Here is a 17,650-nt window from a genome sequence, read left to right as displayed (position 1 = left end):
TTAAGGAAATGTCTCCATGAGATCCAGCTGTAAGACATTTTCTCAACTAGTGATCAAGGGGGTAGGACCCATTGTGGCTGGTGGTCCTGTGTTCTATAGGAAAGCAAACTGAGCAAGCCAGGGGAAGCAAACCAGTAAGCAGCACTCCTCCATGGCCTCTGCATCAGCTCCTGCCTCCAGGTTCCAGTCCTGTGTGAGTTCCAGTCCTGACTTCCTTTGGTGATGAACAGCAGTGTGGAAGTGTAAGCTGAATAAACCCTTTGCTCCCCAGCTTGCTTCTTGATCATGGTGTTTTGTGAAGGAATACAAACCCTAAGAAACATTCCAGGTTTGTGCTATTTTAATATCTAATTTTCTTGACATTTGTCTCATAATTATTTTTAACAGTATAATATGATTGGCCACCTTTTCTTATTTGATTCTTCATCTCTGGAGTTTGCTCTTTAATTTGTATTTAGATCTTAAACAGAAAGTGAAAGGCATGAGTGATACTTGGTGCCACTAGTCTGTATTGTGTTACTGTGACATACTGTGCTAGACTGAGTAGTTGTTGAGGAAACACGTTTCTCTTCTGAGTCTGCAGAGACCAAAATTTATTGTATATGTCTGCTGAAGGCCTCTTGCTGTGTCAGAAGATGGCAGAAGGCATCCCATAGGGACAAGAGGCATACTAGATTACCTCATACCTTTCTCCCATCTTTTTATAAAGCAGCTCCCTAACCCCTGTGTATGTCATTCCAGTTACCTCCTGAAGGCCCATCAGCAGATTTATCTGCATATGTAGAATTAGCAGGTTAAGTTTCTAACATGAATTTGGGGAAGACATTTAAACTAAAGCACTTAGATATAAAAAGGCTAGGAAGTAAGTTCTTTCTTTCCTGGTGTTAGGGAAACTATCTGATGCTGTTGCCTCTGCTAGCCACTTGATGTCACCAGGCCACCAGCTAAAGGAACATTTGAAAGATAAGTGACTGTAAATTACATACAGAAAATAAAAATGAAATATTTTTGCTATAGCTTACATTTTTAAAAGAAGTCTTATTACCTAACTATATGAGTCTATCACTTGGCAGTGCTTTTTCATTTATACTCATCTAATAGCACCAGTTAACTAAGAAAATGTAGTCTAAATTAGTGAAACATTCACAAGAATTAGAACTGAAGAAACTCGAGTGAAATATGTTTGTAAAAATGTTTGAAGATGTCATGGTACCTGTTTTAGTAAGATAAAATATAAATGTCATGTTCCCCAGTAATGACAATTGATTCCAAGCTTATCAGGCAATACCTCAGAAACAGAGTTTTCCTAATATGAACGTAATCTTAAAACTGTTATAAAAAATAAAAAAGGGGGCCTGTTGAAGGTATTAATAAGATTTATTTATCACTCTATGATATAATGGTCAGCAGCAGTTTTATCTAAAACTACAAAAATTAGAATGAAAGAAAGTTTCCAGTTAAATGCTAAGGAATTAAATGGATAAATAGGTAATAAAGTCTGGAAAGACATAGGCAGGGTTGTTTGTTCCCTCTGTCCCACCCTGGGAGACGTGGACATGTATTTGTTTACCCTAGATGTGGGGCTGAATGTCAAATAAAAGAAATGATCCCACCCACTTCTGGTTTTATTGGGCTTCCTTACAGAAACACGAGTGATTCAAATGCAGCTCTGAGTGGCCAATATCTCAGGAAGTCTGAGTCCTGTTCCTCACAGTCATCTGCAGTGGAGAGCAAACCGTTACTGCACCCCTCATCATTGCTGTCATTGCTGTGAGGGGCCCTCTGAATGTGTAACTTGGTGAGCTTCTCTGTAAGATCCATTGGCTTCCTGAGGCTCCAGGGCCTTCTATCTCCTAGGAAGAAATAATAACTGAGCAACAGCCCACCCACTCCTCTGGCACTTAATCCTCTTGTTTCTCTTTTGTCATGTTCCCTCAGCCTTGATTCGAATAAAGTAAATGGCTATTTTTTCTGTGTTTAGCCAAGCCTTGGGCCACAGTGCCATACAAAGTTACTAATTTTTATGAGCTTGACTTGTTGTCTCTGCAGTAAATCCATTGTAGAAGAAGTTTGCCTCCATAAATAGCTGAGGTTGACAGCAGCAGTAATCTGTGGCCTAACCATTTAGAAGGCAGTTTGATGGGCACACAACATCCATTTAATAAAACAATAGCAGTTGCTTCTGTAATTGAGACCCATGACTTGCCTAGTCACAGACTTTGTCCTAGGAGACCAGATGTGTATTCACTGCTGTAGGGCAGCCCTTCAATAAAAGGAAAACAGTTGTACTCATAACTATTGTCCCTCCATGAATATGTTGATGGGTAAATCTTGCCAGACTCATTTATGTTTGCAGCATAACAGGTCCCATACTAAGCAGGTATCACTAGTAATTCTGCTGTGTTGTGCCCTAAGCATTCTGAGAGCCAGTCAGCTCAATCTAAGACTGATCTCATGGAGTCATTGTATATGATGTCTTCAGTAGCAGGGTCTTACCATCTGGTTCTGTTCAATGGCAAACATCAGTGACAGTAGTTATAGTCTGTGAGTCCAGAAATCTCCTTGGCCAACCGCTTACAGGGAAAGGCTCACCTTTGGCACTGAGAAATCTTCAACAACCTTATGGCTTCTGGAAATGCCTTTTCTCCACCTACTATTGGGTTTGTGTGTGTTTAAACTGTTTAATTGTTGTTTTCTGTTTTTTCCAAATGCCTTTTCAGCTTTGTAAAGAGACTCAGAGGTTAGCACAACCAATGAAACCTTGTTCACAGAGGGCAGCAGCAGGGGAATGGGGTGGGGGGTCTCTGAAGGCCCATTGCTATTTGCTCTAAGCCAGTGCTAGTGGATCTTGGCTAGATAAGGGTAAGGAAAAGAAGGGTAAATAAAGGCCAATAAAGCATGAAAGGTTACATCACTTATATCAAGTGTTCCCTCAAAAGAATAATGTTGTATGCAAAGCCATTATCTTTCTTTCTTTTCCTGTTGCTGTGAGTAAATATGTGACAAAAGCAACTTAAAGCAGAAACCATCCTGACTCATAGTCCATCAAGGTAGAGAAGTTACAGCATCATATTGTTCAGTTTATACAGTCCAGGACCCCACCCAGAGAATGGTCCCAGGCACAGAAGATAGGTCCTCTCACCTCAGTTAACTGAATCAAGGAATGACCAGTGCACTGTTGCCAAAGTAATTCTCAATTTCATCAAGTTGACAGTTGACATTAACCATCACAGGCCTAGAAGGGAAATATACCATCTAAACCTTCATAGTTGAGTCATTTTAGCCCTCCAACCTCCTCATCCTAAGAATCATTATATCTCATTATTTTCTCTGTGTTTGGCCAAGCCTTGGTCCACAGTGCCACACAAAGTTACTAATTTTTATGAGCGTGACTGGCTGTCAAGCTGCTGCAGGGTCCAGCAGACTGTGAGGCTAGCTTTCAGTGCTTGTCTAGACTCAGGTCCCAGGGAGAACAAGGCCATGTTCTAGCCCTGCTGTTTCTGCCTCTGGAGTTATTGCCTGGTTCTGACAATTTCAGCCAGGTCAATGGCTCCTTCTCCATGGCCACACATGAGCACTAGACTGAGCAAGCATACTCTCCCCCAATATACATGTGAAGGAGAAAAGCATAAACATACTCTAGAAGGATTGTCGCCACCCTTAGACAAGCTTATTTTTCCTCTGCATTGTCATGTGTGTCTTTTGTGATCTGCTGGGTGGTGCTTAGATCCTTAAACGCTCTCTAGCATATGTTGCTTTGTCAGTTTCCCCATCCCCCTAGAAATTCCAGTTTGACATGAATCCTGTCATATTTGCCTCCAACTGACTCAGACTCCCTCATCTGCTTTACCTTTTTCTGTCCCTCCTGAATGCTGTAACACTTTATAAGCTTGATTCACATGGCAGTCCAGATTCTTTCAATATGTCAGAGCATCCCTCATGAGCTCAACAAAACCCTAAGGCTCCCCAGCCCTGAGGTCAACTCTGCTGAGTTACTTGTCTCTTAGGTCCCCTTTGTAGTCTTACCTGTACCAGTGACCTTGCTTCTTCTGTACCCAGTTCTCTCAGGAATGTGGTCCTTAAAGAAATATTTACTGTTTTTCAGTCCCTGATTTTTATAGGACATCAGCCAGTGACAACAGTAGGTACAGCAAGATTTATCAGCCAGTGTCTCACCTGGGTGTATCAGACTCATCTGAAGCCTGAGCACCCACCCATCTCCAGGCCATGCTGTTGTTCCCTGTTGTTCTTCGGTTCTGTCAGCCCCTGTTGGGGCCAGTTGCATGCTTTGGCTTTCCCTGAGAAGATGTGAATAAGAATCTCTTCACTCCAAACTAGGTGGTACCAAAAAAAAAAAAAAAATCAAAGAATTATTGTACTTAAATCTAGTTTGATGAATCAGTGGGTTTATTTAGCTTATGTGATGGTTTGAATATGCTTGGCCCAGGGAGTGGCACTATTACAAGGTATGGCCTTATTGGAGTATGTATGTCCTGGTTTAAGGAAATGTGTCACTATGGGGGTGGGCTTTGAGACCCTCCTGCTAGCTGCCTGAAAACAATCTTCTAGCCGCCTTCAGATCAAGATATAAAACTCTTAGCTTCTCCTGCTTCATGCCTGCCTGGATGTTGCCATGCTCCTGCCTTAATAATGGACTGAAACTTTGAACCTATAAACCAGCCCCAATTAAATGTTGTCCTTTATAATAGCTTCGTCATGGTGTCTGTTTGCAACAATAAAACCCTAGCTAAGAGGGAAGTTGGTACCAGGAACTGGAGTACTGCTGTGATAGGCCTGGCCATGCTTTTGTTTGGAAGAATGTGGATTTGGGGACTTTGCATTTGGAAAGCCATGGAATGCTTTAAGTGGGACTTACTGGGTTATCTTAGTAAGAATATGGAAGACATTGGTACTGAGAGTGGTTTTAACTGTAGAGGTGGTTCTGATGTTTTGATGAAGAATATTACTCCCTCTTGCCCTTGTTTGAAGCATGTCTACCTCTAAGATGGGGAGACTGAGATTAATTGCATTGAGAAAGGCTGACTCTGAGATGCCAAGCATAAACCTTGTTCTCTGGTTTACTTTCATGAAGAGCGTTTTGGTCAAGCATAGCAAGCTTAAAAAGAAAAAAATACAAAATGTATGGTTCAAAGAGTAAAAGGGTACCAGGAAGTAAAATGGAGCTAAATACTATGTTGAAGGGTATTAAATGGAATTAAGGGAGTGGGGCAAGATCCCACCTTATTGTTTATGCATTTGCAGTTGAACGAAGGATACTTAAACCTGGTTATTGTTTTCATTTGGACTTTTAATCTGGCATGAACCACAGTCCAGAAATGGAGGGCAAAATTTGAAATGTGGCCTGTGTTTTCTGTGTTCAGATCTTGAGGCATAACGCCTATGAAAATATTAGGCCCAGGCATGGTGGTATATACCTTTAATACCAGAAGACAAAGGCATCCCTCCCTCCCTCCCTCCCTCCCTCCCTCCCTCCCTCCCTCCCTCCCACGCTCCCTCCCTCCCTCCCACGCTCCGTCCCTCCCTCCCTCCCTCCCTCCCTCCCTCCTTTCCTTCCTGTTCTCTCTTCCTCCCTCCTTCCTTTCTTTTTTCCTTCCTTCCTATCAGTGTCTTTATTAGGCTTAATATTCCTATTAGTCTTATTATAACCTGTAAAATAATTTAATGCTTATAACTTAGTATTATGAGAAAATTAACTTAATGTTTTTAATTAAGAGAAAGAAAATGTTAACTGTATGACCTTACCTGCAAAGTGACTAACACAGCCTGAAAGGCAAAAAAGTGAAAATGTGTGTGTACAGAGAATGGGACTGGAGGGAACATACCTCAGTGTAATAAAGATTGTATATGTCACACCCACATCATTCGAAATAGAGAAAACTTGAAGCAATCTAGTTAAAAACAGGAACAAGATAGACTGTCCACTCGCCCCACTCATTGTCAGTATCATAATTGAAGCACTGGCTAGAGCACATAAGGCAAGAGGAGTAAATAAAAGGGATACCAATAGGTAAAGAAATCATTTCTATTTGCAGATGATACATTAGACATAATGTGAGTTTAACAATAAACCTAACCAAGGAGGTGAAAGACATCTATCATGAAAACTTTGAGTAGCTCTTTAATGAAATAAATTGGGGGTAGTAGAAAATGTAATAACCTACCACGCTCATTGATTTATATAATTCATATTGTGAATATGAACATCTTAAGATTACAAATTCCATAGAACCCCAATAAAATTTACATGATATTCTTCACAACAGTAGAAAAAGTGTTCTACAGTTTTACTGTAGCTTTTGTTCCCCTGAAGTAATAATTTTCTCCAAGGCTTACTGCCTCCGTCTGCTAACTTGGGCCTACTCCTGGGAGCTTTTAGCTACTGTACAATCTATTCTAGGCCTAGAATGGTTTTAGACTTTGAGACTTATGCTGAATAAGCTCATTCTTTCTAGTTCTTTTTTGAGTTTGGCTGGCTGGTTCAACTCAACTCTTCTGGCTCAAACTGTTTTCCAAGTTGACTGACTCAGTCTGGCTTCTCTCTGTGCTACTCTCTTAAATTTCTCTTTGTTCTTGTGAGAATTGGGCATATCCTATTTTGCCGGATATTTCTCTGATTCATCACCTTGTCTACCCCTCAGTTTCAAACGTGGGTGCTCCCTTATTTGGGATTAAAAATGGGGGCAAGAGCATGTCTGTATTCCAGCTAAGGGGATCAAAGGTGTGTGCTAATGTTGAGACACACCATAACTGGAAACAGGTTTTTCCAGTAAACAACATAGTCTTGGGGTTCACAGTTTGATCAAATATCCTGCAACACTAAAGTTCATATGGAAGTAAAAAAGAATCCAGGTAGCGAAAGCAGCCCTGAACAGAAAGAACAATGCTAGAGAGATCACTATGCCAGATTTCAAGTTGTATTACAGAGCTAGAATAATGACATCATGGTGCTGGCACTAAATCAGACATGTAGGTCAGTGGAACAGAATACAAGACCCCAAATTCAAATGCACTTAAATTAAAGTGATCTGATACTTGACAAAGTTGCCAAAAATATATGCTAGAGAAAAGACAATATCTTTACTAAATGATGCAGTGAAAACTAGATGCCCACATGGAAAAGAATGCATTAGTTACATATCATCATTCTGTACAAAACATCAGCTTGAAATAGATCCAAGACCTCAGTGTGAATCCTGAACACTGAAACTGGTAGAAGAAAACGTAGTAAGACCTCCAAAATACAGATAGAGAAAAAGGGTTTCTGACTAGGACTCCCTTTGTTCAAGAATTAAGAAATTGATAAATGGGACATCATAAACCTCAAAAGCTTCCACACAGGAAAGGATCCATCAATGAAGTGAAGAGGAAAGTGTGCAGAGAGAATCTTGCCAGGCATACATCTGTGAGGCTTACTATTCAGAATCACCAAGAATTCAAAACAGTCAGGAGAGCAAACGGCCAAATTAAAGAATGGGCTATCAGGCTAAACAGAGAGTTCTCAAAAGAAATTAAAATTAAATTAAAACATAAAAATGTTCAACACCCTTAGCAGTTATGGAAATGCAAATTAAAGCTACTTTGAGATTTTTATCTTATTCCAGTCAGAATAGCTAAGATCCAGAAAACAACTGACAAATGCTGCTGGTGATACAGGGGCAGGGGAATGCTCATTCACCATGGCTGGGATTGCAAACTGGGATAGTAATCATGGAAATCAGTGTGAAAAACCCTATAAACCTAAAAATACATCTCCATATGACCCATGTATACCACTTCCCAGAGGACTGAAGTATTTTACTATAGAAATTTTTGCTCAGTTGTGTTCATTGTCAGTATGTTCACAATAGTTAAGGTGGAAGCAGCCTAGATGGCTTTCTGATGATGGATGAATAATGAAAAAGTAGTACATACGCAAATGAATTCTACATACACAAGTGAAGTCTATTCACCTTTAAACAAAAACGTGCTTGCTTACTGTCTATGCTTATTACTGGAGTGCTACACCCATGTTCTGGAAACATGGCTTTATAAATACCTTTGAATTAACTGACAAATGAATAAAAACAAAGTAGTTTCAAGAAAAAAAGGAAAAGAAATTGCAGGCAAATGGATGGAACTGTAAATACTCAGAGGTAACCCAGTCCCAGAAAGGTGAGTGCTGCGTTCTTCTGTATTTGTGGTTCCTAGTTCTTAATCTTTGGATTTGATGGTATAACTGAGGAATAGCCACAGAAAAAGTAGAAAGAGGCATTGCGATGGGAGGAAGCCCTAAACGGGGATAGTGGACACTAGTGCTCTGCAGAGGGAAAAGGTAGAAACAGGGTGGGGGAGTAAGGCTAGTACAGAGGGAGAGACAGAGTGATGAAATAAATAAAGCTAGAAGTTTTCAAAATGCCATTGACATATTAACTTACTTTAAAATACATACACATACATACATACATACATACATGCATACATACATACATACATGTATGTGCCTGGCTGTGCTGACTCTGTCTCTGTCTCTGTCTGTCTGTCTGTCTGTCTGTCTCTCTGTGTCTTACGCTCTCTCTCTCTCTCTCTCTCTCTCTCTCTCTCACACACACACACACACACACACACACACACACACAGAGTTTGAATAGAGTTAGCCCACATGGGGTGGGGTGATAATGCTCCCCACAGAAGCTATAAGATATCTTTTTTTTACAAGATATAGAAGACAAGGGATACCTCCTTTAGTGATTTTGATCCCTGTCAGGGTGGGGTATCCAAGAAACACTCAAAATTATATAAGCTATTGCCATTGCCATGGTTAACATCCCAGAACTTGAAGGTAAGAACCTGTTGCTGAAGACACCATATATTCTGTCACAGGACTTGGAAAACTTGAGTTGGTACTGGCCTAAAAGTCTTCTCCCTGTGGTTAGCGTTGTTAAGGACCAAAAGTGCTGTACAAGCTGCCAAGGGAGAAGAGTAATCAACAGCCCTACTGAGTTGTAAATCCTGTGAAACACAGGGATTGGCCCAGAAAAATATCCCTACTGGTGCAGTAGTGACACTTAAGACTTGGGAGCAACCCACAGCTCTCTAATTGGAGGTAAGTCCCTCTCAATAGGAAGGAATTCTTGCCTGGTCTATAAACCAAGCCAAGAACTTGTGTCCTAAAGGACACCCAGTTGCTGCCATTTTCATAAATTAATATAGCATTTGACCATACTCTGAATATTTATCCTTATACCTACAGATAAATGTAATTCTTCATCAGAGAAGCTTCTTTTAAAAAATATTTTTTATATCTGTTTGAGTGGTTGCCTGCATGTGTACATGTATACTACATACGTGCTTGGTGCATGCGGAGGCCAGAAAGGACATTAACTACCCTGGAACCAGAGATGCAGGTGGTTGTAGGCCACCATGTGAGTAGCAGGAAATACACCCAGGTTCTCTGCAAGAGCGTCAAGTGCTCTCAACAGCTATGCTATCACTCCAGCCTCAAGAGACTTCTTTTTGCAACAGATGGAGGTTACACAGAGATGCACACTGGGGCGAATGTAGAAAATAAATGATCACGGTGTGGCCAGCTCCAGTTAATACATCTGTAATACAACCCTACACTTAAGGCTTGGGAACATCACAGAAGAGAGATCAGAATTGTAGAAATCAAAGGACCAAGAAGACTGGTCAAGATTTAATGTCTTTTACACAGGACAGGGATGCTGTACTCCCTAACTGAACAGACTAGGTACCCGTGCACAGGTACCAGCTAATTACATGCCATAGTAGATGGAAAATTTACAGAGTCTCAACCCTAAATGGAGAGCTGTATAGACAGTCAGTGACTTTTGAAGGAGGGAGTTTTCTCTTGGGACAAGTTCTCTGAAAGCTTTCCAAATCTTAAATAGTTAACCCTAAACACATGGAACCATGCATGTGTGTGTGTGTGTGTGTGTGTGTGTGTGTGTGTGTGTGTGTGTATTTGTGTGTGTGTGTGTATGTATGTAATTATAAATAAAAAAGTTATGAATTCAGGATGGGGGTACAACACAGGAAGAGTTGGAAGAGGGAGGTGACAAAATGATGTAACTGCAATGTATTTATGTATGAAATTCTCAGAGTAAAATTTTATTGTAAAGAAGAATGCATTGAATTTCATTCCCTGCCCTTTTATTGCTTTTCTGGGTGTTGATTGGTTGGTTTATTTGTTGAGACCAGGTCTTCCTATGTAGTCTTGGTTAGCCTGGTACTCCTTATGGAGTCCAGAATTACCTGGAATTCATAAAGAGGTGCATGCCTCTGCCTCCTGAATATACTACCGTGCCCAGCTTCCTTACTTTATTAATGATATTGAGCAAATAAGACTTTTTGTTTGCTTTTTATGTATGCCATAGGTGTTACTAACTTCTGCCAAGAAGATATGATGCTATACTGAGCTACCACCCTTACTGTCCTCAGACTTACTAGTTAAAAGGCTCAGCATTAGTGATGTGGTCACTGTTTTGAATAACCTTTCAGCTATAATAGGAAGATACAGATACATATATGTTTCCTAAAACCCTTGTTAAGCTAGTAATCTACATCAAACAATTTTCCTATAGGAATAAATATTGGAGATGAATTGAGAGCATTATAGTTTATACAATGTACTTTGCATCAGTGTGCATGTATTTTTTTCTCATCCTTGTCTGATTGTGACAACTGCAACAAACTTATAAACATACTTGCTTTTTATTTTCATAATATCCTCAACTATTTTATTACACCATTTTCTCCAATTAATAGCAGAGTCCACCATAGACTTTGTCATAACACTTTGACACACTACTAGCAGTTTTTGAAACAGTCGATTTTCAGGTAGGTTTGTCAAGGCAAACACAACTATTTTATTGGGTATCCTTGCTTATACTGTGAACCTAATTTAGCCCTTTTATAGCCACATAACATAGAATAATAGTTGTCTCTACTTTAAGCTAAGGAAAGTAAGATACACACATTTTAACTTTTCAGGTCTCATAGCTACAGGAGTTTGATGGGACAGCTCCAAAGTCCTGCACGATTTAGGGCTTAGCCTACCTAGGGTGAAGAGGAATGAAGAAAGTACAAACATATGTACAGAAAAGGTGGGATTCCATGTGCATTTTGCTGGAATCTCAGCTTGTTTAGAGAACTGAGTTTGCTAACCTTAGCAGGAGGACTCTGTAGGGACTCATAGGCACAGTCATCCCTGAGGAGGAAGCTACAGTTGGCACTTTTCTGTATACACTGCTTTTAGCTGACATTCCATAGTTGCTGGAGTTATTACTAGACCCCAAAAGGTTCTACCATCCCCTAAGCCTGAGCCAGGAAAGCCTTGCCTTTTTTCCTATGCATCTGGTGTGTCCAGGTCCTTGCATGGCTATATCCCTGACAGTATGACACGTACACTCAGGACTTCCCCTGCTCCCTACAAAAATCTGCTGCATGCAATCACTAATTATAATAAAATAACAAATAATGCTTAAAGACATTTGAAAATATTTTGTTACAATGGCTAAAAGAGTATCATTCACTCAGTATTGACAGGAATAGAGTAGAATTTCAACAGGTTAGACTTTTGTTTCATAAACAGTAAAAGACTTTTAAGCAGAGGAGAAAGCAAGTGGTTTGTTTTTAATTCATTTTAGCAGTAGTATTTGAGGGGTGTTTATTGCAAGAGACTGGTGACAAGAAGACCCACTAGGAGGATACTGAGATAGTTTTAGCTTGTTACTCCTTAGCAACAGCAGTAGGAGAGAAGGGTTGAAACTGTCAGAACTTCACAGCTAATGGTATGAGATGAGCAGGAAGAAGAAACTCTAGTGTTATCCTCAAATTTCTAATAAAATAAAGCCATGGGAAATACAGAAGGTAGAGTGTGTACTGAAAGGAGAACAACTGATTTGAATTTCATGTGAATTTCATATTATACACCTAGAGCCCAGAAGAAAAGTCTGCAGAGGTGCAGAATCCCACACCTTTATGAGTATATCTAATAAGGCCATCTTGAGAGTTGATGTAGAAAACTGGCCAAGAACAAACCTCCAGGAAAGCAACACCTAAAAAAACAGAACACAAGCCATGAAGCACTTAAAAGACATGATCAGAAGATTGAAATCAAGGATTTCAAGGGGAAGCAGATATTTGTCAGTAATTTTAATTAGATTTGTCACTAAGGATTTGATCTTAGTTGCCGTTGCCAGTTGCTGAAATCCAAAGTGTTGGCAGAGCTCAGTCCCCTCTCCAGAAGAATTTGTTTCTTTATGTTTCTAGCCTAATCTCGGTAGAGTGGTCTGGAGGAAAAATTTGATTTTGGTTGGTTGAAGTATGATTTTTGAAGCCTTCTGGTTTTGTTTGGTAGACTGGATCCTCAGGTAATCATTCTCTCCTAAAGCAAAGTTTTCCACAAAATGATTTTATTGGCATTATGTGTTCACAAGAGGAGATTAATTTTATAATTTTGTAATGGAAATATCTTTAGACACGCGCAGTGGTGTCCAACAATGTTTTACTCCAACTTAATTAGAAATGTTTGTACATTTTCATAAAATATATGAAAAACAAAGCATGAACTAATAAGATAGTTACAGCCAGTTTAACCCAAAGGAGTAAGTACCGAGAAAACTCAAGTCTTACTACTTAAAGAGGCAACCCATATAGAAGTAAAACGATGCAAAACATGAACTCAGTAATGTACAATAAGAACAAGGCTGTCCAATTTTTTAAATCTGCATTCTAAGTAGTAGTGAGACTGCATTGATAGAACCTCTCACGCAATGTGTGCTGAAAGGAGTAATATATTAGGGAAAGTATTTGGCACTGCTCTTCAAAAATAGCAATTATATAATCCTAAGCCTAGCATTTTTCTTCCTGGGTAGAGAAGAGTATCTTGAAGAAAGATGTGGGCCAAGAGACCTACAGAAATATCTCCCTTTAGAGTTTAGTCTGTCTCCATTTCTCCTTTAGTGATGTTAGCAAGTCTCATGGATTAGTGCCCATTTATCAGAGACAGTGGGATTTATCTCTCAGACTATATCTTTGAATCTCAGATTAGTTAAGGCATTATGTTCTGATGCTTTGGAACATCTTAAATGTCACATGTTCACATCTTGGCATCTTATCTCTAGCCCATTTCATCCACTTGGGGGCTTATAGGTCCAGTCCTTTGGTGCTTTCTATTACTGGGTGGTGGGCTATATAGAAATGCTTAACTTGGGGTCTTCAAGTGTTGTACCATAGTCCATCAAGCAATGTGTATGTTAGAGGAATCCTTATTTAAAAATACAATTCAGATAATGTCTTAAAGTCCGTGAGTGAATCCCTTGTTTCACTCACAATAAAAGCCAAAAACCTGACATTGTCTTACAAGGTCCAGGAGAATGTTTTTTCTGTCTCCCCAATACCTCTCTGGCCATTTCCCTCTAGTAACTCTAGCACTTTAAGGCAACTTGAGCATGCCTGTCCATTTGGTACTGGCTGCCTTCTCTCTGAAAAAATGATCTTTCCTCACATACCCTCTCACATTAAATCTTTACTCAAAAGCGACCTTCTCAGTGAAACTGAGACTGATCACTATTTTGAATTTCAATTCTTAGCTCTGCCAGGCAGCATCTCTCTGTACTAAGCCATCCTTCTTATCCTGCTCTACTTCTTTTCTTCTGTCATATTATTTACTACTTTCAGACATGTTTTCATTTTTCTTTTTTTTTAAGAGAATACTCCTTTTTATTTACCGTCATTTGTTCAAAATAACATTGTAATGATAAAATATTTTGGTAAGGCTATAGGAAAAAAATTACATATATTGGAAAGGTAATTCCAGATAAAGAAAACAAGCAATTTGTACAATGTTGTATTCAGATTTTCACTTATTCCAAGTATCTATAGAATTAAAACAATGATAATTACAGTAATGTTTTTTGTTTGTTACATCCACAAAATTTTATATGCCTATAACAATCTTTTTTCTCCATCTTTATTAAATTGGGTATTTCTTATTTACATTTCAATTGTTATTCCCTTTCCTGGTTTCCAGGCCAACATCCCCCCTAGCCCCTCCCCCTCCCCTTCTATATGGGCTTCCCCTCCCCATCCTCCCCCATAACAGCCCTCCCCACAACAATCACATTAACTGGGGGTTCAGTCTTGGCAGGACCAAGGGCTTCCCCTTCCACTGGTGCTCTTACTAGGATATTCATTGCTACCAATGAGGTTGGAGCCCAGGGTCAGTCCATGTTATAGTCTTTGGGTAGTGGCTTAGTCCCTGGAAGCTCTGGTTGGTTGGCATTGTTGTTCATATGGGGTCACGAGCCCCTTCAAGCTCTTTCAGTCCCTTCAGCATACATACTTGCAAACATACATGGTTTATCTCAATCTGATTGATTTATTATGTATTTATTATTTTAAAATTTTTTAAATGGGGTTGTAGTTTAAATAGGAATGGCCCTCATAGATTTATGTGTTTGGATACTTGGTCATGGGGAGTTGTACTATCAGGACATGTGGCCTTATTGGAGGAAGTATGCCCCTGTGGGATGGTGGGGAGGAGGACGAGAGGAGGGTTGATGTTCAAGCTTGGCCCGTGTGCACAGTCTTTCCTTCCTGCTCATGGATCAAGAATTCTTAGCTCTGTCTCCAGCAATTTGTCGGACTGGATGCTGCCATTCTTCCTGCCATGAAGATGATGGACTAAACCTCTGAAACTGTAAACCATTCCCAATGAAATGTTTTCCTTTATAAGAGTTGCTATGGTCATGGTGTCTCTTCACAGAGATAAAAGCTTATGACAAGGGTATAAGTGCCAAGGCATGCATATGGACGATTTGCAGGAATTCAGTTGTGTTTGTCCACCATGTGGAAACTAGGGGTTGAATTTAGGCTGTCAAGTGCTAACTGCAACCACCTTTATCCTGAACCACCTCTTCAAAAGTAAGATGTATCCATTTTCATTTACTAATCTCCCCCAATGCCTGGACAAAGTCTAGCATGAGGAGGATGACGTTACAGAAGATAATACTATCTAATGTTTATAAGCGTCAAAATTAAGTAAGTTGATTAGATTGTTTTTCTTCTAGTATTTCTTTTCATGGTACTGGAATGGGACCTAGTACCTTGTGCACTGTTAGGCTAGCTAAGTAGTCTACCATTAATATACTTCCCAACTAGAAAACTGTAAGGATAAGAATGAGAGCAGCATTTAGAGGAGCAGAAGCACGAGTGGTACTTGATGGAGTGGCTTGATGGAGAGTAGGTACAGCAGTATCCATCGCTGGGGTCACTTCAGTGTGCTTAATGGCTGGCATGATTTTCTTTTCTATCCATCAAATATTGTATAACAAGTTTTTATTAGTAATCTAAAAGGGAATATTAGGTCTCTTTATACTAATTTTGGTAAGATTAGCTGTGAAACAGGATGTAGTTATAGTTGTAAGAAATAAGATGGGCCTCCAAATTCAGCTTTAAGAACAAAGCAGGTACTGGAGCAGAGAAATCATAGATCTAGAGTTTGGACATTGAAGTCATTATCTTGATGACAGCAAGTGTTGGGGCAGAAAGAAAAAAACACAACTCACTGTCAAAATACTCAGAGAACTTCAGAGGGCAGAGTGGCAGCTGTGAGAGAGGACCAGGAAGTAAGCGCCCATCCCACAGCCTCAGGGGAAATTCGGTCATAATGGAATAAAAGGTCAACAGTTAACCTTCTCCACTCAGAACAAGTGTCTCTTCTCCTCTGGGGTGTCTGACATCCCTTAATTGAGTCAAGTTGACTGTGTCTTGTCAGGTTTAATTTTTTATCTTCAGGAGAGAAACTGGGCCTTTAAATACCACCTGCCCTTAACATGTGATTATCATATGAAGCAACCCTGCCTTTGCCTGTGTACCCTCAACAAGTTACTTACTTAGCTGTTCCTGCCTCTAGTAATGATGCTGCTTGCATTAACAAGTAGAACACTCCAGATGGTCCCTCTCAACTATGTAATCATTAGTTTTGAGAGTCAAATGATCATACTTTTACTTAGAATAATGATCAGTTATTGTATGGCACCAAACTCTATTTCAGGCACTTCCTTGTCTAACTTGAGTCTCCCAACAGTGCTTTGAGGTTGATCATATTAACTTTTCCACAGGAGACAGATTCCAATAGTACTTCGCTGCCATGCTAGTTAAGTATTAGAGCTCATTATAACTTTCATCTGGTACTCAAAGCCATTTCACCACTGTGCTACATGTCACAGATACCAGCTATTACTTTTATGTGTGTGTAAGCAATTAATAAAGTTCCTCTGAATTTATATGACATCTTAATTGACATAGCATCATATTTTTCACCTCTTGTAATAGTAGTTTTCACTTTCCTGCTTTTTGGTATGTTTATTTTATAAATAATGTATTTATTCGTTATAGAGCAAGAATACTATCCACTAAGAATCTTTCCTTAATGCCAAGAGTAAGTTCTATTTTTAAAATAATCATTAAAAAGAAAGTACACTGACAATAAAAGCAGAAACCTTCATTAGCTTTCAAGGAAAACAAAACAAGCCTGAAATATATTCCACCTGTAAGGAACTTCTCATTCACTTCCATTGTGTGCGCAGTTCACTATGTGTTACAGACATTGCTTAAATATTAAGCCTGAAATGCTCACAAATCATACACAAATATTTTGGTTCAAGGCTTTGGAATTAATTTTACCCCTAACTTTCTATGTGAAAGCCAGCAGCAGGCTGGGTTAATAACACAAAAGAGGATGGTTTTCCGTCGAATGCGTATCCACCAGGTTCCTTTGATTAGCGTTTACTTTGGCACTTAAGGCAGAACGGGTTCATTCAGGGAAGCAGCTGAAGAAGCGTTTAAGTCGTTTTGGGTGAAGAAGCCTTTAAATCATTTGGGTAGCACCCAAGCAGACGCTTTGCGCTGTTTCCTCTCCCGGTTTTTCCCGGTTCACTGCAGGTCACGTGATACCGGTCACGTGACTCGGTCAAAGGATCTTTTCCTCTTACCAGCTTTGAGGGGAAAAAAAAAGCGAAACTGTTCTCCAATTAAAGCTGCTAACGTGTACTACGCCGTTTCCTTGTTGGATTTTCTTGTTCGCTGACTGCTGCTCCTGTAGAAACAAAATGAGTGGTAAGATTTGCTGTTTTTGGACATTCGCTTTTATTTTAAAACATAGGAAGCTTTGTATCCTAAAGCCGTGTTGTGTGTTTTTAATGTCAAATCTGTTCGCTATAAAAATACTACAAATTGTTATGTGGTTATGAAAATTGTAGACTATGATCTAGAGTGATTATAAATTTCACAGCATGTCCCATTCTGTCTGGCTTCTTGATTTTTTTTTTCGTGTTTCTCTTTTAAAACTGATCTGAAAATTGGCACCAGATAATTTGGAAGCCATTGTGCACGGCAGCAGTCAGCAGCCCGTTGCATATTTAATTTTAAATGCTTGGACAAATCTGTAGTTTCGGGTTTTTTTTTTCTAAAAACGAAAGAAAGAAATTTCTTGAATATAAATGAAGATTAACAAGGAAACAATAGGTTTGGTTTGTGTTGGGTAAAATAAATTAGGTATAAATTATTGATGGTACTTTTAAGAATTTGGGTGGGGAGTTTCTCGAATTTAAGGCAAATGACAAAT

General features: G+C 39.4%; 1 protein-coding gene across 8 annotated transcripts in view; it reads left to right on the top strand.

Moving 5' to 3' along the window:
* The window catches only part of Fndc3a (fibronectin type III domain containing 3a), a 177,454-nt gene that overhangs the window by 90,842 nt on the left and 68,962 nt on the right, over positions 1 to 17,650 (top strand). The window contains exon 1 of one of the 8 annotated variants that reach the window (XM_006252301.5): positions 16,525 to 17,142. The exons of the other annotated variants lie outside the window; for them this stretch is intronic. Coding sequence (XP_006252363.1) covers positions 17,136 to 17,142 — 7 coding nt within the window. The 5' untranslated portion in view covers positions 16,525 to 17,135. Of the gene's footprint in view, positions 1 to 16,524; positions 17,143 to 17,650 lie in introns of those variants that run through there. 8 annotated transcript variants of the gene reach the window in all.

This window comes from Rattus norvegicus, chromosome 15 (genome assembly GCF_036323735.1).
Source record: "Rattus norvegicus strain BN/NHsdMcwi chromosome 15, GRCr8, whole genome shotgun sequence".
Taxonomy (NCBI): Eukaryota; Metazoa; Chordata; class Mammalia; order Rodentia; family Muridae; genus Rattus; species Rattus norvegicus.
This window is presented reverse-complemented; position numbering and strand designations above follow the sequence as displayed.